The 24,454-nt window shown below is 41.3% G+C and overlaps 1 protein-coding gene across 6 annotated transcripts in view; it reads right to left on the reverse strand.

Annotated features, from left to right (window-relative positions):
- LOC126334616 (protein Gawky) overlaps nt 1–24,454 on the reverse strand; it is a 339,985-nt gene that overhangs the window by 197,058 nt on the left and 118,473 nt on the right. For 2 of the 6 annotated variants that reach the window (XM_049997028.1, XM_049997026.1), the window contains exon 2: nt 1,939–2,048. In XM_049997028.1, coding sequence (XP_049852985.1) covers nt 1,939–2,004 — 66 coding nt within the window. In that variant the 5' untranslated portion in view covers nt 2,005–2,048. Of the gene's footprint in view, nt 1–1,938; nt 2,049–2,235; nt 2,597–3,262; nt 3,373–24,454 lie in introns of those variants that run through there. The other 4 variants (XM_049997030.1, XM_049997031.1, XM_049997032.1 and 1 more) reach the window with 4 other exon arrangements.

Consider the following 24,454-nt stretch of genomic DNA (forward strand, 5'->3'; position numbering starts at 1 on the left):
ATACTGACTTTGGTGTTGAATTTAGAAGCTCAGGAAGTAAAGAAGAATATGCTGTGAATCCATCAGACACTGAAAGGGACAACATTTGAGTACCAAGTACTCAACAATGGTAGGAAATACATACCACCATTGCATTCCACCTAGCTCCTCCAAGATTTATGTTCATCAGAAACTGTTGTGAAACACACATGGTTAGACTTCACTGCTCAAAAAAACTACAAAATGGCTTCCTTGTTTTAGGATAGTTTCGTCGAAGTCCAGTGCTGAAGTATACTTGGGATTTTATTAGCTTTAATGGCTCTCTTTGTATGTCTAAATGTCATGCCATTCATTATAGGAGGTTTTTGATTAATTAAAAATGTTATATTTTGCAACATAATTTGAAAAAAAGTTAGTATGTTATGGAGTTAATCAGTATACAACTTCTCTGCCACCTAGTATTCAAAACAAGGAACTGGGCAAGTACTTTGAAGTTAAAAATTCTATTAGATCCGAGTAGTATGTTTCAACCTCTGATGAACCTATACATTCTCAGAAAAATTTTATGTAGGGGTACGTTAGTTGTTGGTAACGGCTCAATCTAGTGTGTATACTCAAATTATCAATGTGTGGGAATTCATGAACCTTGCAATATGTTTCATCTTTTCCCTTGACTGCACTGAAGCTATGTATGCCTAACTTTACGCACAGCATCATTATACCAGTGAAAATAACTGGGGGAAGGGGGTTGGATGGAAGCATTTTACGGTAACCAAGCAAAAGGGTATCAAGAATTTCGGATTCCCTATGAGCTCACAACACTTTCCGTTATAACCGAAAGAATTTGTATGGTATATCTCAAAAATAGTTCTGTACATATTCAAATGTCTTAAAATTATGGATATAATTCACACTTCAAGATTACAAGGAAAAATATTCTCTGAAACAGATCTGCAATACAAATTAAAACAATATCAAAATGTATATCATGCTGGCATTGCTATGGGTTTTATCAGAGAGAAAAAATATGCTGTACATAATAAAAATTAAACCTAGGAGACAAACATTATACGTTGGGGAAAAGTGACACAAATATGCCTTAAATACTGGAAATTCATGTACGGGGTAAATTTAACAAACATACTGAAACATTATAGGCAATATATGCACTAGAGTGACTGACCTATAGTTAAAATGTTGAAACTGCCTCAATACAAGGTGACAAACTTATCACCCATTTGTTTTATGTTTTAGTTATGAAAAAAAATAATAAAAACACACACACACTTACATATCAAGGTGAACCACATATTTAAATAATGATGCTGCTGTTTTCACTAAAATTTTCTCTGTTTCGACTATTTTGAAGCTGTTGACTGACATAAAATCATACATTGCTTTACCAACTCTTCATGCATAGTATTCTTTAGTTGTGTATTCTCGTTTACCATAAAAAAGTGCATTAACTTAACAACACATCAGTACCTTGCCTTATTATTTCCAAATGTTGGTGAAAGTCAAAAAATGGTCAGTGTAGTATTCCAACCCAATGAGGTACTACATACCACTGCTAAGAGTATAATAAAGTTCTTGTAACTGGTCAAAACAAAGAAATAAGAGCATAACAGCTTGAATCTGCAAAGTCGTATTCCAGTTCATGGATCATACACTGGCTAAGAAACAAAATTAACAGGTACTTCCATAAAAATATCTGAAAATCTTATGGAAAATTACATATAAGCACCTGATAATTCGTGTAGGACTAAATGACTACTTCCCCCACGCGTCGAGTTCTGACATATCTCCATCTATACTACCACACACTTCCTAAGAGACGGAACTCTCCGTTACCTGCACTCACACAAATAATTATAAACCACATTCAGTGGTGACTTAGGACTGAGCAGGAGCTTCAGTATCTTAAGGGTTAAACCAATGAAGTTTACGAAACGTACTCACCTTAAACGTTTGTGTAACGACATTTACTTTAGAAATCTCATCTGAACTAGATTCGTTTGGAAACATTGGGCTCAATTTTTCTTTGGCAGGCAAAACATGGAAACTGATATCTGAAAAAAGAAAAGGACGGCGTAAATACATTCTGTAACACTTTGCTAACTAGTCGCGTCAGCTATACAATCTTACAGTTATTACCATTTTATCGTACACATTATGACAAACAAGCACAAAAACATTTCATTAAACAGATAAAATAGATACTATTCTCTACTTTTCACATGAAGTCTGTTAGCTCACCTTATCAAATAAGACGTCAGTCATCATTGCAAACCACAATGGCAGATCTGAAACGTATTAAGCTAATTTAATACTATTCCTACTACATTGTTACGGAACGTACACAGCCGTTTAGTCTTAATGAAATATGATGGCAACTACGGCACAACAGCTGATACAATACGCGTATGCAGAAGCTGTTGGCATCCATGTTGTTTTACTGAGCATCAATACGATACTTCATTGCGCAACCATCCTTGCTCATTCTACAAATGGCATTTTGAATGAGTAGCATAGCACACTACATGCTTAAATCTGGAAAAATCATTGCTCTCGAATTTCATGTTTATTTATCTGTCATACTAATCTCTCTCTCTCTCTCTCTCTGTGTGTGTACGTGTGTGTGTCACAGATTAACTACTGAAAACAACAGCATGATAATTCAAGATTTTTTTCTGCCAGTGTATGAAATAATTAACGTGCGTGTAACAAAAACAATTTCGCTACATAGAAATCACATTACAAGTCGATAAAGAACTCAGGATGATGTTCCATCAAGAAGGTTAGCACCCTTCTGTATTCTCTCAGCAGGAAGCTCTTTCGCAACTTTCATGGACTGGGTATCAAATGAATCTAATAGTGCATGTACACGACTATTTAAGCGGAAGGATCTGTGAAGCGGGCTGTTTTTACTTTATTTTTTAAGTATGTCTTGCGGTTTGTATTGATCGCGTTACGTGGCCCTGGTTACCTCCTGCGGCTTTTACTGAGATAGAATGCCACTACAATCAGATGTTGCAAAAAGTGTTATCTGTAAAATATGTTACGAAACAAGAATTCACACTGTATTTTATTAGTGCCGGCTTTTGTTAACACGTTGTACCTTCGACGGTACTTATATATGTATTTATATAAGTAAATATATATTGTTTTATCTCTTAGTAAAACACAATGGAGAGCAGAAACACAAATTACGAATTTAAAGACATTCCTCATACATTGCATCAGCAACAATATAAACTGGATTAACGGAGAGTAAGAACAATACCGGTGTTGGACGAACATTTTATTGAAACCTGTTTCACTGGCCATGGTACAAATCGAATCTTTTTCGGCCATTTTGTGCCTGCCGTGCTCTGCTGGGCGAACGAGACAACTAACTCGATCTCAGCCGGAAAGTGCCGAGCACCTTCCGAACAACCGAAGGTAGGCCACCGGTGACAGCGCTGCCAAACTGTTGGAACGACTCCTGCGTAACACATCGTAAATATGGCGGGTGCTATTGTCAGGCTAGCCATGCTATCGTGATGGTAACAAACGGGTAGAGAAGCGGAACAAAATATAAAAAAACTTAGTTTAAAGGGACTGTGAAATACTATGATAGAATTTTTCACATTCTTACGACGACTGCGCTGCAAAGTTTCAAATGACAAAACATTACAGTAATTTGCTATTGGCACTTTTTGTTTTTACCTTGCAGCCACGGAGAAAGTAGATTTAGCAGGGCATTTTACCTACATTATTGCAACCGGTATTACATGTGCTCGTAAGATTTACGCGGGTAAACAGAGGGTAGACATTGATCTACATGAAGAACATTAATAGGCAAGATAAAACATTGTAAGATCATAATATACTTATTAATTTCACAACAATATTATTTAATGTCTTATTTCACGCGTTATTGATGCTTTTCCTGGTGGTTTTCATATGTTTTAGCGCAAGTTGTAGAAGTGTTACTATTTTGAAATTGTAAATAAATTGGCTTTGCGCCCTCCCCAGTTTTTTACTAATGCTTCGTTATTTCAGTCATCAAACATGGGTTTGAGGCAGTCCTCCATTTCTGTCGATTCGCAGTTATCTTCTTCAGTGAAATATAACTTCTGCATCCTAGATCATCGAATTGTTAAAGACGTTCATCTGCAGGCATTGCTCTGCGATTCTTCCGCCTTACCTTCAAGTAGTTCGTTCCCTAATGAATACGCGCCGTAATATGCATCCCAGTATTCTTTCGTTGCGATTTACAGTTTTAATTAATTTTCTTTACCTAGTTGACTCGTTACAGGACATCATCATTCATTACCCATGCAATCCATCTTATCATTCAACAGACGGCTCTTATACCACATTTCAAAGGCTTCTAAAACTTTCATTTCAGTCCTTCCCGTAGTCCAAACAGCGTTTCACCAAGGTTTTTCTGATCTGAAGCTTTGAACTTTTGGTTGGTAGCAGCTGCATTCTTTCACTTTGTTACAAAAGACTTTTTTCTTGTGCAGTCCTTTAAACTCGCACACTTCGAGCTGACACGGCGAGGTGCCTTATGGGAGCGATCTTACAGCCTAGTTTACACTACGTTGCGCGCAGCTGCGCCACTGACCACTGCGCATGCGTGGCGCGCGTTTGCGCGACTCAGTGAAACCAAACAGTTTTGGCTTCATCCAACTTTGGCGACAGTAGTTGTACAGTATTGTCGGTAGAGTAGGAAACTGAAATATAAAATGAGGACCGGAGAAAACTTAGATTTTTGGATATCCATGCTATGCATGTAAGTTTGTACGATTTCAATCCTGTTGGATTCAAAAGCAAGCAGCCATATATTGCTGCATTTGAAGCCGTCCTAACCGATCTGAACATGGATGGGTTGACAATACCTATGCTGCAGAGCAACATTCATTCAATTAGAAAAACACACGCAATGATACGGAAAATACATCAAGCAAAATATCTGGTTGTAGAAAACACGTCTGCAAGACTAAAATCTCGTGTTCCAAGCTGGCCATTTCTTGAAGGAAATTTGTGTACAGGAAATTTGGAAACCAGAACCCAAATGCATATTCCACAACATGGCGAGCTGTCGACAGTTTATAGCTGGAAACTCAAATGACCGTACTCTGAAAAAAAAAGTCTTCACTGAATATGCAGCTGGCGCAAATGCGTCATAACCAACTGCATCTTCTAGCAGACCGAGAGTTATGGACTCTATTGCCGATTTTGAAGAATTGCTTGGAAAAATATCACCATCAAATTGTTGATTTTGGAACACGATATAGGTCCTGTAGAGAAGAATATAAAGAAACGTTCTGGTGACATTCTCAGATGAGTGAAATAACTTCTCGGGTCTTCCACGGCAATTTCTTTCAGCAAGTTCGCTGAGCAACCGAGCTGCTGGCTTTCCTTTACTCAGATCATTAACCCAAACACGTCTCTTATTTCTTTTCTTATGCAGTGATTTCTTGTAGACAAGCATGAACTCCGCCAGAACTCGTGCAGCTGCCGAAACATTCATTTCAGACGAGACTACGCCGTTCACAAAATGACGAAACAAGGGTACACTGTTGTCGCTCTTTCTAGTCACATATGAACCACCTGCGCGAAACACGTTTCATGAAACGATTTGCTCGAACTATTGTCGTGTAAACTAGCCTTAAAAGCATTTCCTTCTTTCCCATCTGTCACCGCGCCGAGTGTCAAGTTGAACTGCAAGAATAGTAGGGTTACTACGCGTTTCTTTATCTAATGAATGGCATCGTGGCCTAACCAAAAGCTGTAGTAATGAATATTTGTTTCCAGACAACTAGTTTCAGTCAATCAACCATCTACAAATCACGGTTTAGTAGCAGTCCATAAAAATTAAGAGAGGGCTACGTGCCGTCAAGTACATTGGTAAGACGGTAATAGGCTGCCAAGTTTTGCACTATGCGACTGCTGAAAATTTAGGGTAGCGGTATGTTAGACCCACCCTTGAACTTCACGTAGTGTCAATCAGTAACCTGCATATGATCGCTTTGTCGAGGTTAGGCGACTGGAAATAACTAATAACTTTTCGTAGTTACACAATATCGGTCTTAGAATACAGGGTGTCCCACCCAAACCTTCCAGATTTCAAGGACCCAGGAGAGAAAAACCACAGTAGATACAACAATGAAAAATGCACCACATTGTAGAGAATATCGCAGAATTTATATTTCCGCGTCAGAAGTGCCAAGTATTGCAGCATGGTCGCATGAAGTGAAAATGGCGACTCCACAGTACTGCGCGCAAGCAGTAGTGTTGTTTGCAGAAACAAAATCGCTGATTACTTTGCAAAGAAATTATCGTCGTGTGTATGAATGTCATCCACCTGATGTGAAAACAATTAAGGAATGGTATAGGACGTTTCTGGCAACATGAAGTGTTCTGAAACGTTCTGGTGGTGCATTACGGACTTTCAGAAGAGACAGTGGTGGAAATCAGACAAATGTTTCTCAGAAGCCCACATAAGTCAATTCGTCAAGCATCTAGGCAACTTGATGTACCTCGATCAATCGTGTAGTTCACCAGCGTCGTCGTATGTGTGCTTACAAAGCGCAAATTCTGCAACATCTAATGCTGAACGACAAACCACGCCGACAGCAATTTGCTGCAGCGTATTGATATGGATGCCAGCTTCCTGAAAAGATGTTTATTCTCAGATGAGGCAACCTTTCATCTATCAGGAAGAGTTAATAGGTAGGGTAGGTTGGTTTGGTTAGGTTACGCTAGTTCGGATTTGTCCCGCGGTCTGAGGCGAATTTGTCACAAATAGGTTTGGCAAAAGTCTTTTACAGAAGACAGTTTACAAAATCTTGGTATTAAGGTATTTCCATTTCCTTTGTAAGTGTTGTAGTGCAGTTTTGGTTTTTATAAAATGTTTTATCAAAAATATCTGACAGTGCAATTCGGCCCTCAGAATAAATGTCTCGGGTGAGCAGTCACATCTATAACACACGGCAGGTATGGAGAGAAATCTTGGTACGCCAAATATACGTTGTAATGGAAAGAGTTCCGAAATGACAAGTCCATGAAACAGTGTACACCACATAGCCTCAGCTGTTTCCAACAGTTCTACGGCTGGTTGTGACCCCTACTTCATCAGAATCGGCATGTCCACGATAAGATTTCCTTCCACCACTGAGATGACAACTGCTATGTTGAGCTGTTAGTCAATTAAATGCTATTGACAGAATGAATGTTACACGCTGCAGTGGAGTGTGCCCTGTTCTGAAACTTCTTTTAAATACAAAAACTGTGTTCCAGCTTGAGATTCCGATTTGGAACTTTGCCTTTCGTGGTCAACTGAGCCATCCAAGAGCGAATTATGACCCGCCCTCTCAGCTTCATTCCTGCCAGCAGGAAAGAGATACTGGCAGAATCAAAGTTGTGAGGGGTGGATCGTGAGTTGTGCCTCAACAGCTTAGCTCTGTTCTAAAGTCAATCATTAAAGCGACAGAAGCATGGCAACAACAGCACCCTTCTTCAACATCGAACGCGCTTTCAAATAAGATGTGACATGCTGGACTACTCTTTAAAATGTAACGCTTCAACTTTTAATGCGAAATGATGCAGTTAATAGCAAATCTTATCTCTGAATGCGGGTACACACGGCCGACGAACGACAGCTAACCGCTTCACTGGTCGAGATTTGCTTGGTGTGTTCGGGAGGCAAGTCGGAATCAACGAAGCGGCTGGTCTTGCTTGCAGCAACGTCAAAACGTTGGCGGTGTGTAGGGGTCTTGAGACCAATCCCCTAAGGCGAACGCCGAGTCGAATGTTTGCTGGTTCAATAGCGATTTTCGGTGTCCCCTGAACGGGTATGTATTTCTTGTGTCTAAAAATATTGAAGTATTGAGAGGAATGCGGGGACAGCATTAAAGCTGATAGTTTGCCGTGAGCGGGAATGTTTATGGGAGCCTACGAAATGTGATTGCACAAATAAAGCAAGGGAAATAAGTAAGCTGTTATAAAATAAAGTGTACAATGTGAAAAAGAAAATGGAATTTTACAGCCTACACAATTCAATAATAATTCGAAATCTGTAGATCTAACTCGCAAAAAAGTGAATTAGCCCTTATTATACGTCAGCTTTAACCTCAGAAAATTTTGTTTCATCACACCAGCGTCGTTTCTTCTTAGACTTCTTTTTCTGATGAACAGCTTCTTGCAGTAAAATATATGCTACAAATGCGACAACTGCCAAATCCTTTTCTTTTCTCATAATACCGGCCGGTGAAACTGTTATTAAAACGCTGCTTTATAACAAACAATAAAACTGGAGCAACCTCGTCAAGTTATCACAGCCAATTGCTATTCCACATTGTCTAACCTCTTGGTCCCAACCCACGTCAGGCCGAAAGTCAATGCGTTGGCCACCAACGTTCGGCCGAATCCACTGACTCCTGTTCGTTTGTCTTCGTAGGACTAGCGTGTACGCACCTTGACACTAAAGTACAAGTCCGAGTCGATCATCAGCTGTTGAGATGTTTCGCACAAACGCAATGGTAGCACAGAAAGCAGTCACATCTCGACAACAACACACAGTTGACATTCCTAGATCTCGATGGAGGAATGAGGCAATGGCCTTCTGCGCAGTTTATACTGTATATTGGTGTTACGCCACGACGTGTGACAGAGTTAACTAACAAGCCAACGACTACGAGACTGGAATGTTGGCTAAGTAAGTGGAGGATAAGAGATAACCTCACAAAACGCCAGTTTTTTGTTCCGACCCCGACATTTCATTAAAATGCAAGCACAGGAACAGCACAACTAAAAATTCTACTCTGCGGGTAATAAATCATCCTACAAGCACAAGTTAAATACGTTGGAATTCACTTACACGAACTACTCAACTGGTGAGGAACAACAGATAAAATAATAAAAGGAGAGTATAGACTAAATTTAGGACGGCTTGTGAAATACAGACCGCGTGATGCAGACCAGCAGTACAATCCACCAGATTCGGTGACTGGAATCAAAGCAGTAAACAGTTCTGACGCTGTCATACCTGCATGTAATCTAATTGGCAGTGCACTTGGTGGTTTGCGATCAGGCTCACGAGATGTTCTACCTCCGTAGTCGCACAAGCAGCAACGCGATTCGAGCAGAGTCTCCTCCGCTGCTAGTGCCTCCAGTAGCGGCCATGATCAATAGCAGCGTCGAAGAAACAGATTGGAAAGGAAGGAAGGAAGATTAGGGCTTAACGTCCCGTCGACGATCAGGTCACTACCGACGGGCCACAAGCTCTTAGAGGCGAAAGGATGGGGAAGCAAATCGGGCCTTACCTTTTAAACGAACCGTTCTGGCATCAAATTAGGAAACCACAGAGAATCGAAATCGAAATCGAGAAGGCCGGACAGAAATTTGAATAGCAGTCCTCTCGAATAAAGCGGCCACTGGCTTACCACAGCGCCACCTCGTTTGGTGTAGCAAATCAAGAATAACATCACTGTAGGGTCCAGGAGCCCCAGTCGCGTATTATACAAGAAAGGACGAACGCTCGAGACAAGGAAGAAATTTCTCTCTCTCTCTCTCTCTCTCTCTCTCTCTCTCTCTCTCTCCCCTCAATAATTATGTACTTTGATGCTGTTGAAATCTTTCGACAGGTCATATGCACCCCATCTTTTCGCCCTCCTTGCACACATCAAGATCCGTCACACCCCAACTGCACGCAAAAGGGCATTAACAACTCCTGCCAACCGTGCTCGGACACTATTCTGCTCCGACCAATGTGTCTTCGACTGTCTAACGCTCAAGGATCAGGACACTTCTTCGACACTTCAGATGTATGGTAGAACCATGAAAAAATGGTTAGCCACTATCTGACAAACGTGCGTGGTGCTGCTAGGGAAGCGTCTCCGACCACTCATTACTGTTCGCATTTAAACCTTTATCTCTGAACGCGGGCGGGGGGTACCATTCTGTCGTGCATTGTTATCAAGACCTACGTTGTCCACATCAAACTCTGCCTCACACACTCTTAAGGGTGGCGCGCATTTCGCGTGCTCAGATTCAATTACCCGTTCCCAACAGTATCTACTGATACTATACCAGGAACTACAACACCTCCTCTGATGATACGCCGCCAAAACATCGTATACGCTATTTGACAAGAAGTCTCCCGACCGTGCTACATAATCCGTAACTGACCGCTAAATGTTACTAGAGTCAGACCCAGTGTAAGAGGAAGCGAGAAGTGTTGTGTCATCACTAGATAAGCACAAACAACAAAATGGATCAGTCGGGAGAGCTCAGTGACTTTCAACGTGGGCTGCCCATTAGGGTCCATCACGGACATTTCAACCCTTCTCAAGCTCTCAAAGTCGACTTTTTCTGACGTACTGTGAAGTTAAAAGCGAAGGAACAACCACAGCTAAACCAAGACCAGAGAGGTGTCATATACCTGAAGGCGACTGGCGAGTATTGCGGAGAGTGGTTCCAAAAAAATCGCATGAAATCGCCGGAAGGAATCACTCTTGAGTTCCAAAATGTTAACAGCAGTCCAGCGAGCACAATGACTGCGGGCAGGGAATTAGAACTGGGTGCAATGGTCGAGCCGCTCTTCGTAACACACACATTTCTGTAGTCAATGCTGACACTTGAGATGGTGTCCGGGCGGCGCCATAGGACGGCAGAAGACTGCAAACGACTGATTTGGAATAATCCGATGGAAGGGTTTGTGTCTGTTGAATGCCAGGAAAATGTTACCTCCTAACATGAGTAGTGCCAACATCTATACAGTCAACTGGGAAGTACGGAGATGGTGTTTCGGGATGGTGGTTTTTTCGTGGTCAGTGCGTGTTCCCCTTACTCCGCTTAAGGAAATGCTAAACGTGGAAGGATATTAACACATTTTAGTGCATTATGTACTGCGTACTGTGGAGGAGCATTTCGGAGACGATGTCTGTATCAGCATAAGAATGCACCCTGTCAGAGTATCATTTGGGAGGCTATGGTTTGTGGACACATTTTTTAAATGGACGGGCCTGCCCAGAATTCCGATCTGGACCCCATGGAACACCACTGGGAAGAGTTAGAACGTCATGTTTACTCCACACCCCAGTGTCCAACATGACAGCACTATCTTCTCGCTTGCGAGGAAGAATGGGTTATCATTCCTCCACAGACATTCAGGTACCTCACTGAAAGCATACCAAGAGAGTTCGATCTGTCAAAGGTAAAAGATGTCACTAACTGGTGTCCGGGTACTCTCGACAAGTTATTGCATACCACGCTAGCGCAAGACGACCGGGCCAGGCAGCCAGAGATGTACCTTTGCGCTTTCTAATCTGTAATTCAGTTTTCCGCGTTGCAAAGTTAGTAATCAATACTACATTCCTTCTCTCTTTCCATATATGTCTCTGGCAACTTTTGTTCATACGAATAATGCCCAGTTGTACCGTAATTTAGGAAACACGTTTAGGTCCACCTATAATTCTGGGTAAGTCAGTGCAAAGGTCGGAGGAAGACAATGGCATACCACTTCCAATAGGTCTATTCATAACAAAGCACTGAAGTGCTGAAATCAGTCTTCTGGTCAACGACAGCTTTATCTCTTCCATATCATTAGAGGCTAAAAGAAACGCCTTGTTGATGCAGCCATCTGTCTCTGTCTCTTGCCATCTGTACCATTAGGTTGTAGTTGCTCCAATTCATTCCACTGTTAACACTTTGTAATACGAATGTTCTGCACCTGTATATTCGTTTTTCCCAGGATTTTTACTTCTAAGGCGTCCAATCAATTTAGTTTATCTTTTCTGTATCATGTTAATGTCTTTTCATCTTTAAATTTTTTTTAAATATTTGTTTATTGTATTTTCTTTCAATCGAGGATGCTTTTGTGCTGCTTCTCCGTATCTACATCTCCACAGCATTTTTTTCCTGTTTCCCTGAGGCTATCCTTCACAATTACACCTTAAAATGCTCCAAATAAGTGTCTTGATAACCATTTTCTTTTTTTTCTATTAAAGTGGTTGTTTGTTAATACACGACTTATTTCTTAAGGCTTATTTGGTCATTGCAATTCTTTTAATATCCATTGTACTTATGTTACTCTCTGTTATTCCACTTCCAAACAAATGCAATTCCTTTTATTTGTATTAGTATTTTAATTCTTATGTCAACGTTCGCCCTTACTTGTATGTTCGGTTTTACAAACACAATTTTTACTGGGTGCAAATATTACCGAGAATTATTCATTGCAACACTGGCTTCTTGCACCGGAGTTTTGAAGCTTCCTCGAATGCTTTGAAAAGGATTCCTCAATACTTTGCTGCAACTTTCAGCTTTGTGTGCTGTCAGATTTGCAGGTGCGTGAGCACTGCTGCTTTGCTTATAGGTTTGTACATGCTCCAGCCCTGAAACAATGTTACATAAATGCATCCACAATCTGGATTAACTCTAGGCGGGGAGCTCATATAACAAAGACAATGAATTTATACAAAACATGAATCGTCAATCCGGCTGAACACCGAACACATTCCGTCCACTACAGCAGATGAATGCTCCTGCCAGTTTCCAGTGTTTACGAGACGCTACAATTAACTGATAATCCAAATCTTTAGCGCATTCTTGTTTCTTCTTCTTTATCCTACAATGTCCTACACTAGATATAAATTTTGTTAGTGGATAAAGGATGCATGTCTTTTTATTTGCAATTTACTGGATTCAGACAGAGGACTGCAAGCAGACGAACTGTGCTGCGCTGTTTTAAAGATCGTAGTTTGTCTCAGAAGTACTCCTCACTTTACTTTAAGCAAGTGTTTGACGGCTGTCCCGTACGCCTGGGAATTGCTTCGCAATACAGGGTGTTTCCATGATGATGATAAAAATTTTTTAGGGTTGATTGAGAAGGCTGAATGTATCAATTTGAGGAAAGGGATCCTGGTCCGGAAACGAACGAGTCTAAAGTTATAAGCGAAAATCGTTGTGACACATGTACAGCACTGTTGTTACTATGATTGTAGTGTAGGTAACTTTCAGTGCTGGTATAATGGGCCAAAACAAGGATAAACGTCTGATAAACATGCGCTCTGAAATGCAGTGAAGCGCCAAAGAAACTGGTATAGGCATAGATATACGCAACAGACAGAAAACTGCGCTGCGGTCAGCAACGCCTATATAAGACAAGTGTCTGGCGCACTTGTTAGATCGGTTAGTGTTATTACAATGGCAAGTTATCAAGATTTAGAGTTTGAACGTGGTGTTATAGTCGGCGCACGAGTGATGGGATACAGCATCTCCGAGGTAGCGATGAAGAGGGGATTTTCCCGTACGACCATTTCACAAGTATGCCGTGAATATCAGGAATCCGGTAAAACATCAACTCTCCGAGATCGCTGCGGCCGGTAAAAAATCCTGCAAGAATCGGACCAACGACGATTGAAGAGAATCGTTCAACGTGACAGAAACGTAACTCTTCTGCAAATTGCTGCAGGTTTCAATGCTGGGCCATCAACAAGTGTCAGCGTGCGAACCATTCAACGAAACATCATCGATACGGGCTTTCGGAGACGAAGGCCCACTCGTGTATCGTTGATGACTGCGCAACACTAAGCTTTACGCCTCGCGTCCACCGACAGTGGACTGTTGATTACTGGAAACATGTTGCCTGGTCGGACTAGTCTCGTTTCAAATTGTATCGAGCGGATGGACAAGTACGGGTATGCAGACAACCGTACGGATCCATGGACCCTGCGTGTCAGCTAGGGACTGTTTAAGCTGGTGAAGGCTCTATAATGATGTGGGGCGTGTGCGGTTGGAGTAATATTAGACTTCTAATACGTCTAGATACAACTCTGACAGGTGACATGTATGTCAGCATCCAGTCTGATCACATGCATCCATTCATGTCCATTGTGCATTTCGACAGACTTAGGCGATTCCAGCAGGACAATGCAACACTCCACACGTCCAGAATTGCTACAGAGTGGCTCCAGGTACACTCTTTTGAGTTCAAACACTTCTGTTGCCCACCAAACCTCCCGGACATGAACATTGAGCATACGTGGGATGCCTTGCAACATTCCATTCAGAAGAGGTCTCCTCCCCCACGTACTTTTACGGATGTATAGACAGCCCTGCAGGGTTCATGGTGTCGATACTCTCAAACACTAATTCAGAAATTAATCGAGTCCATGCCATGTTGTGTTGCGGCGCTTCTTCGTGCTTACGGGGGCACTGCAGGATATTAGGTAGGCGTATCAGTTTCTTTGGCTCTTCATAGTACAGATCGTACATCTATGAACACTTGTTCATCTTCGCTACTTCGAATACTGAACAAGTAGTCACAACTCCTTATGATATACATTTTAGAGCCCATATTTATTGGACTTTTTTTGTTTACACTGCTAGCTCCAAAAACATGGAAACCAAAGTGCTTGCGGTAGGATAGCTGTGCTTTATAGTATCTAAGAACAAGTGCGCATGGCTCGTAGAGTATACATTTTAGCGCCCTTGTTTACTAGAGATTTTTTTTGTTTTAGTCCCCTGAAAGTTACCTACCCTACAAACTTGACAATAGTACCGGTAGCGGTATTCACTGTCGGAGGGGTATCAGAACGATTTTCACTTACAACTTCCGATACGGATCGTTTGCGGAACGAGATCCCTTGCCCCAAATTGATACATGCACCCTTCTCCAGCACTCCTGAAAATGTGTATTATCATCCACGGAGTCACCCTATTGACATGTCGATCGAACCTCGTAAACGCAATATTGATTTGTCTGTGATAAGACGAGACGGTTTTGAACAAATGTTTATTGTTATGTACATACTGTCACTTTTGAATACATTATAATGTACATATTGAACATTTTCCTCCATAAACAATGAAGTTGTGCGCTTAGTTTAACTTGTGTATCTGGCCCTTATGATCTTTACAATGTTGAGCAGCACACAGACAGTGCTATTAGCCGCCACTCTGGATTTATTGCCGTAACACTAATGCGTACCAAGTCCTTTCTTTGACAATGATAGTTGGGTTATCTGCACTGCAACATAAATATCCTGCAGCAATTCGGGGAATGGCTTTTGTGAGTATTGGCTCACCCTTTCGTGATTTCTTTCGTAAATGACGTTTGAAGGCCCGTTGAGTTCACCACCCTATCTGTACAGCACTACTTGAAACAGGGCCATGTATCGTGGGACGCCATGTCTCTAACACAAGTCCTGTTAGCTTTCTTTTCGTTGCTAGCCGACAGTCGACTTTTTTTATTCTACTTTACTCAATGTGTTTAGCAAATACATTGGTCTGTACAATATTTTTTACAGTTTACGATAGTTCCTTCACGAAATCAGCAGCCTATACCTGCCAAATATTTGTTCACATAATACGGTTCTACGCGCTCAGATAATTCGTTCGCAACGGTTAGCATCCACTGTAATGAGGCATAATTCATTTTATATTGGGGGTTTAGTAAGTCATTTTCAACAGGTGAACGAAGGTACACATGATGTCCCCAGGAATCACGATTTTAACAGAAGCCTTCCCATTGCAACGACGTACAGTGAGTCCGAAAAGTATCTAGTTTTAATTTTAAAAAAATACCTATATGTCACGTGAAAGGAAGCGAACACAAAATGTGAACATCCAGTCATATGCAACGAACCAAGTCTTTTTTTTATGGACAAGGAAATACATACATCCATAGCGATGACAAATTTGATAAAGAGGAAAATTTATTCAAGGGCTACTTCAAAAAGTATTCGTCCACTCATTTTTTTTTAAATTTACAATCAGAAAATATGATTTCAATTACAAAAATTAATATTTAGTGGGGTTTCCCTTTGCAACTATTACTGATTGTAGTCGTCTGGGAAATGACTTGACCAAGTTTGCCGTCAGTGAGGCTGGAATTTTGTCCCATTCCTCTTTACGTGCTTCTTTTAGGTCTTTCTTGTTAGAAATGTGTCTTATCCTGATACTGTCTTCTAGTACTTTCCAAAGGCATTCAGTAGGATTAATTTCTGGGCTCTGAGGAGGAGTTTTAAGTCGTTTTAGGGTATTTTACAGGAGCCACAATCTTCCATTTAGAGCCGTATGCTTTGGGTCGTTATCTTGTTATAATTTCCTTGCAGACCTAATTTTTCGGCGGTAGGATTCAGACTGTCCTTTAAAATGTTGATATATGGTGATCCATTGTACCTTCTACGAGATGTAATTTTCCAGCACCTGCAGCACTCATACAGCCGCACACCATCAGGGAGATACCACTGTATTTAGCCGTTGGCACAAGATTGCGTGGCAATATCTCCGCATTCTTCTTACGCCACACCATTCGCCTGCCATCCGACCCGAATACGTTATATATTTACTCTCATCAGAAAATATTACTCTATTCAAGAAGTCTTCCTTTTTGAATCGATGTTCTATCGCACAACGAAAACGTTTCTTTCGATTCTGTTCACTGACCCAAAATTTCTTGCGCGCTACCCGTCCGTGACACCCTTACGTTTTGAAGGTATTTGTGATTGTGTTGGCACATACTTTCTTTCCCCTAGACTAACTCCCCAGCCAACTTAGGAGCGCTGATTTCATGTTTCTTCTTCATTTCCCTCATGATAAATCTCACGTCTGGATCTGTCAAGAGTGTGAGGGCGTTCAGTACGTGGTTGGTTTCTTAATGATTTTGTCGCGCAAACCGTCGATCTGGGTCTACCGACTACTTAAGTAATCTCGGGAGAAGATTTGCACTCATTGTGTAAGCGCAGAATAAGTTTCCTTTGGATCAGCATCGTCTCATTACCCTTACGAACTATGGCGCTCAGAAACACAACAGGCGACAGAGTGGGGCAGCGCACGGTTGACTCTAGTCAGCGTTGTAGTTTAATTACTGCTCGCAAAAGTTCGGCGTGTTCAGATGGTGGGCGAATACTTTATGAACTACCTCTTGTATTACATTTTCTATTTTGTTAAACTTGCTGTCTATTTGGACATATTTCTTTCCTTGCTTTTCAACAAAAGTGACCTACCGAGGTTGTTCTTATATGACTAGCTTTTTAGATTTTGAATACATTTCTTTTCATGTTACACATACTTTGTTTTCTAAAAGATATTTTTTGGACTCTCTGTATAAAACAGTTGTATTTAAGGAAAGACGAGCGTAAGTCGCACGGTATGCTGGCCCCCAACAATAACCAAAGAGTTCACACAGTTCCCTAAAACGCGCGGAGTGCTGAGTTGTGGAAAACCGTAACAGTGCGACGACTACAAGATATTTTGCTGCAAAACAACAGGACAAAAATTTATTCATCTTCCATAAAAAACTGAACAATTATATCAGCATGTACTAAAAAGGGGACGGCACCTACACGTCGTCACCGATTTCGCCCAAATTTATGGTAGTGCTGGACTTGGCCAGAACTGAAAGCGATACAAGTGGGAGCGCCAGATGGCCAAGCGTTTAGAAAAAAAAAACATACATCCTCTCTGCGAATCGAGCGCGACATGAGCCATTAAGTTAGTATGTTCTCCAGGCAGCGGTTGGCCCAGCGGAATGAGTACGTAACAGTAATCAGAAGGTGGTGGAGGTCGAGTCTCGATGAAATTGCATTTTTCTGTTTTCAGTTTTTGCGTTATTTACATTGTAAGTAAACTAAAAAAGTGCTCAATATAGTGTATTTATCAACATTTTTCTAAGTCACGTAAAGGAAAGGCAAAGGACAATTTGGTATTACAAATTTCCAGGAAGCGATTGTAAGGTGTACACCAGCACTTTGGATACAAAATTAGATACTTGCACAATTTAAAACGCCGCATTTGCACAGTTACACGGCTGTTATAGAGTTTTTATAGAAAAGCAAACGTTCTTTGCATACCTAAAAGGTTCTCTTTCATAGCACTGTTTGGCAGCAAACCAAGCATAACGCGTCATTTCGCCAAATATTGCCGAGGATAGCTGGTGATGTCCAGTGGAATGTATCCTGATGCGGCCTTTTCTAGTTGTGGTTTAAAGGCAATTTGGAGGCTTTTTGGTGAAATTCTTTACCTAACGATAAAAAAAGACATTGCAGTGTTGCACTAGCGAAGTGAATTTGCGTATAACTGTGGATTTATTTGTACTTCCTACAATTCAGTTAAAAGAAGAAATGCGTTCTCCGGCTCTTTGGACTTCATGACACCAGTGGTGGTGATGTTTGGTTTGTTGGACGCTCAACTGCGCGGCATCGGCGCCTGTACGAAGTCCCAATTTTTACATAGCCCGATTCACACAGTCCATTCTAGCCACTGTCACGAATGATGATGAGGACAACACCAACACCCAGCCCCCAGGCAGAGAAAATCCCCAACAAGCCCGGGAATCGAACCCGGGCCCCGTGATCCAGAGGATGCACAGCAATGCTAGCCACTAGACCACGAACTGCGGACTCATTACACCAGTGAAAAAATTTTTGTATAAGCCTATTGTAAGTCTCCCAGATTTTTATGAGATAATGACGACATTCTTATATTTTGTCGCGTGCTCATCCACCGTTTATTGAATCCTTGGTCCAGATGAGCCAGTACTCTCCCGCTAACAAATGTAAGCGTTGGTAATAATTTTCCAGAAAGGGTTACAGTATATTGCACTGTGAACGAGTGGTTTACTTTATTCATATTCTGTCTTTTCACAATTACTTCTGTTCCTTATCCTCCTCAGTCCTGGTGTCCCCTATGGGGGACATCACACATAGCATTATTTGAAATTTTTTCTCTGAGCTCTGATCATGTTGGCAACACTGGAAAGTTTTTATCAAGGAAGCTCAAAGATGTCAGCACCTCATGGAACAGTAGTTCGTCGTCGTCGTGTTGAATTAGAAAATGGCTCACAGAAGAAAGCGCGTTTTCAGAGGAGAGGCTCTTTAAGTGTTTTATCACTACTTTATTCTATTTTAAACAATATAATTGATATGGGATAATGTAAATGAATAGTCAGAGAATAATTATTTAAAATAATAATTTTACAGTTGTATTTTAAAAATTTATTGGAATTCGAGTGTACACTGTAGAGGACATAAGGACTTAGTATAATGTATAAAGCGATTTGTCTACAAATCATATTTCTTTTTTTACAAAAATCATATTTTAATCGTTCATTTTATATTTTGCGATGTATATTACATTAATATTAATTATGTTTCAGGAAATTGTAACCTACAAGTAGACAATTTTACAATTTGGTCCTTCGGAACTAGACGTGTAAAATAAAAGTAATCGCAGTGGGTCTCGTCCCCACGGCTTTTGATGACGGTTCTGTACTCATGCCGCTACGCCAGGTGATGCATGAATTATACGCTGATACGCTGACTTATGTCAACACATCTATCTGCTTAATAAGAATTTTAGGAAAAGTAATAAAGTAGTGCCAATGTGGAAGAAATAAAGGATGCAACCAATCTTGCTATGACGGTTATTGTCAACTTGAAGGCATACAGTTGGGAATGGTAGGTATGGCCGGAGCACTGGATAATTTGTAATGCCTATCTTCTTTCCACGGCTTAGCGAAATGGACGTTTCTAGATACCAGCACAACACTTTCATGTATTAGTGTAAGGCAGTAATTACTGGAGGATGACTGCAGAAGGAAACTAACACTGATGAAAAACACTCCACAGACCACAAAACACTCCACAGACCACAAAACACTCCACAGACCACAAAACACTCCACAGACCACAAAACACTCCACAGACCACAAAACACTCCACAGACCACAAAACACTCCACAGACCACAAAACACTCCACAGACCACAAAACTCTCCACAGACCACAAAACACTCCACAGACCACAAAACACTCCACAGACCACAAAACACTCCACAGAGCACAATCGAATCTCTGTCAAGGTAACTAGAAGAAAATAACTGATGGTGTCATTTTATATGCTGATGGTACCTTAATGACTTATACCCCAAAACTCCAGGGAAAAGCTGGAGACTCACGAGTAACGAACCCAAGACGATCGAAACATGGTTTCACAGTGAAAGCTTACAGTATCTGCAAAAACACTGCCGGAAAAACAAAACCTCAAGTGGCACCAGGGTAGAATATGTGCATACTTACGAGTTGCAGTGTTAGAGACTCACTAGTCACAGTGGTCGGCGATCGGATGGCGCTCAGGAGGCCTGTCTGAACGCCCTCTGTTTTGGCTCTGCGGGCAACACCTGTGCTGATTTTATTCTAGCGTACAACTACGCCCCACCGATGAATTCGTACTCCTGTTGAACAGCTTCAGCCAATTCAACGGGGTCGCATATTGGGCCTGCGGAAAGCTGGATGGATCGTGTTGGGCATTATGTATCGCTGATGTGTCGCTGCTTTCAGCAGTGCTCTGGGGATCATTCCCACGTCTATAGATCACGTTGTGAACGTCCATGTAGAACAGCCGCGTGTCAAGGTGAGGCGTTGTGCGAGCAACAGTGGCCGACCGAATATCATCCAGAAACGAAATCCGGTGCATGTTGCACCTTCTCTGTCTTTACTACTTGCAGCAGGATTAAAATCACGTATGTCTCTGACGAGGCTACCACTGACACGACTAGAACAGCTACTCTGGCGTCGTGAAAGAGTTGACTGGAAAGTGGAATGGCGCTCTGTTGTCTTCGTGATGAGAATACGTTCTGTCCGTGTGAGTGACGTACACGTATATGGTATGCCTATTCCAGAACGCATTCGCCAACATATACTTCCCATCCCAGGCTTGTCGGTTTGCGGGGAGGGGAGGGGAGGGGAGGGGAGGAGGGGGGGTGCGCATCAGTTACAACTCGTCGCCACATTTGGTTTCTCTGTAGGGTAAAGTAACCTGAGCACGCTATAATGCAAAGGCTGCTATTCCCGGGCTACTGTCATTTCTTCGACAGGAAGGTGATACGCTTTTTCAGCAGGGCAAGGCACGTCCAGATACAGTCACTGCGACTCAACGTCTCTTCTTGGTGTACAATAACTGCCTTGGCCACCAAAATCACCAGATTCCTCGCCGGTTGTAAACACAACGGGAACGGCGAAGCGGGAACTTACTCGTTCTCCAAGACTTGCAATAACCATTGCCGAATTGTAACAAAAGGCAAGACGCTTGTGACAGTCTGTCGCAGAATGCCATTCGGCAACTTTCTGGTCGCTTGGTTGCAGGTTACACCCCCGCATTGTCACCACAGAGGGATACGCCGTGTATGATGCGATTGTTTGGGCACCCTTTACTGTGACGTGTTGCTTCACTTTGTCTGAATTTGTTATCCTATATTGCTACAATGATGAAGTATCTGTCACCTCGCTTGCAAATAAAATGACCTTGTCCTTGAGGGTGTTGCAATTTTCACCGGCAATGTAGAGAACAAAATATTCTCTTAAACGTAAGGTGAATAGATATTCTACCTTGAAGTAGGACGGACGACTTCCTCATTTGTATAAGCGAGACATACAGATATGTAGACGACATTCCTGACAAAAAATTGGATGTTTCGCATGGTTTAAGGAGACACGGGTCTACCAAAATGATGAAAACGACCGCCGATTGTCATGCCATTTGGACAGGAAGAGTCAGCTATACAAGGAGTGTGTTCAGTGTAAAAATTACGAAATGCGCACGTTGCAGACAAATTGTGTCGCCTCCAAACATGCATGCTTTTAACACACAGCCTATGGAGAAACTCTTGGTCTTAGTCATTTGCCCCATAGACATAAGGTACATCCAGGAGCTCGTCTTCGCGCGTGCAGAGGCAATCTAGCAAAAATACAAGACAGTACTAACAAATAGAGGAATTGATGCTTTTTGAATGAAAACGTGGCTGGGACGCGACAACCATAGCAGGTGGGTTCGTGGGTTTTCTCCTATGGTTCGGGAAAGATCGGAACAAAATTTTATAAACCCTTCCGAAGCGATAACTTTTTTTTTTTTTTTTTTTTTTTTTTTTTTTTTTTTTTTTTTACAGGATATATAGTTTACATGTAGATTAAAACTGAAGAAACTGCAAAAAGGTGGGAATTTAAGGATATGGGACATGGATAAACTAAAAGAACAAGAGGTTTTACAGAGTTTCAGGAAGAGCATAAGGGAGCAATTGACAGGAATGGGGGAAAGAAATACGTAGAAGAAGAATGGGTAGCTTTGAGGGATGAAGTAGTGAAGGCAGCAGAGGATCAAGTAGGTAAAAAGACGAGGGCTAGTAGAAATCCTTGGGTAACAGAACAAATACTGAATTTAATTAATGAAAGGAGAAAGTATAAAAATGCAGTAAATGAAGCAAGCAAAAAGGAATACAAACGTCTCAAAAATGAGATCGACAGGAAGTGCAAAATGGCTAAGCAGGGATGGCTAGAGGACAAATGTAAGGATGTAGAGGCTTATTTCACTAAGGGTAAGATAGATACTACCTACAGGAAAATTAAAGAGACCTTTGGAGATAAGAGAACCACTTGTATGAACATCAAGAGCTCAGATGGAAACCCAGTTCTAAGCAAAGAAGGGAAAGCAGAAAGGTGGAAGGAGTATATAGAGGGTCTATACAAGGGCGATGTACTTGAGGACAATATTATGGAAATGGAAGAGGATGTAGATGAAGATAAAATGGGAGATACGATACTGCGTGAAGAGTTTGACAGAGTACTGAAAGACCTGAGTCGAAACAAGGCCCCCGGAGTAGACAACATTCCATTGGATCTACTGACGACCTTGAGACAGCCAGTCTTGAGAAAATTCTACCATCTGGTGAGCAAGATGTATGAGACAGGCGAAATACCCTCAGACGTCAAGAAGAATATAATAATTCCAATCCCAAAGAAAGCAGGTGTTGACAGATGTGGAAATTACCGAACAATAAGTTTAATAAGCCATAGCTGCAAAATACTAACTCGAATTCTTTACAGACGAATGGAAAAACTAGTAGAAGCCGACCTCGGGGAAGATCAGTTTGGATTCCGTAGAAATGTTGGAACACGTGAGGCAATACTGACCTTACGACTTATCTTAGAAGAAAGATTAAGGAAAGGCAAACCTACGTTTCTAGCATTTGTAGACTTTGAGACAATGTTGACTGGAATACTATCTTTCAAATTCTGAAGGTGGCAGGGGTAAAATACAGGGAGCGAAAGGCTATTTACAATTTGTACAGAAACCAGTGGCAGTTATAAGAGTGGAGGGACATGAAAGGGAAGCAGTGGTTGGGAAGGGAGTGAGACAGGGTTGTAGTCTCTCCCCGATGTTATTCAATCTGTATATTGAGCAAGCAGTAAAGGAAACAAAAGAAAAATTTGGAGTAGGTATTAAAATAAAAACTTTGAGGTTCGCAGATAACATCGTAATTCTGTCAGAGACAGCAAAGGACTTGGAAGAGCAGTTGAACGGAATGGATACCGTCTTGAAAGGAGGATATAAGATGAACATCAACAAAAGCAAAACGAGGATAATGGAATGTAGTACAATTAAGTCGGGTGATGATGAGGGAATTAGATTAGGAAATGAGACACTTGAAGTAGTAAAGGAGTTTTGCTATTTGGGGAGCAAAAAAACTGATGATGGTCAAAGTAGAGAGGATATAAAATGTAGACTGGCAATGGCAAGGAAAGCGTTTCTGAAGAAGAGAAATTTGTTAACATCGAGTATAGATTTAAGTGTTAGGAGGACATTTCTGAAAGTATTTGTGTGGAGTGTAGTCATGTATGGAAATGAAACATGGACGATAAATAGTTTGGACAAGAAGAGAATAGAAGCTTTCGAAATGTGGTGCTACAGAAGAATGCTGAAGATTAGATGGATAGACCACATAACCAATGATGAAGTATTGAATAGGATTGGGGAGAAGAGAAGTTTGTGGCACAACTTGACCAGAAGAAGGAATCGGTTGGTAGGACATGTTCTGAGGCATCAAGGGATCACCAATTTAGTATTGGAGGGCAGCGTGGAGGGTAAAAATCGTAGAGGGAGACCAAGAGATGAATACAATAAGCAGATTCAGAAGGATGTAGGTTGCAGTAGGTACTGGGAGATGAAGAAGCTTGCACAGGATAGAGTAGCATGGAGAGCTGCATCAAACCAGTCTCAGGACTGAAAACCACAACAACAACAACAACAACAACAACAACAACAACAACATAGTTCACATTCTGTGCATAGGAGTAGAATTAACAGGATAGGAACACAGACGTGCAATTGTGGCGTGTTGGGCAGGCTTGATTTGTTTGAAAGTGACATACGTGGAGCTCGTTTCCAAAAGTACCGATTCCATAAAATTAAAAAAAAAATGATTTAGGAATTGCAGGCCCTACATAATATCTTGTCGGATCTAACAAGTAAATATTTTCTTGCGACAAGTACCAAATGTCTTACACAGTCAAATCCAGCATTTTACACCAAAACATTCCAAATCTCTCTGAACTTTCGTAGCAAGCAAGAAGTAGCAAATCCTCCTGCAATAATCTTGTTGAATGTTGTGACGTCACAAACGCAATCCGCCAACTTCAGTTTGTTAT

Source organism: Schistocerca gregaria, chromosome 2, assembly GCF_023897955.1.
Source record: "Schistocerca gregaria isolate iqSchGreg1 chromosome 2, iqSchGreg1.2, whole genome shotgun sequence".
NCBI lineage: Eukaryota > Metazoa > Arthropoda > Insecta > Orthoptera > Acrididae > Schistocerca > Schistocerca gregaria.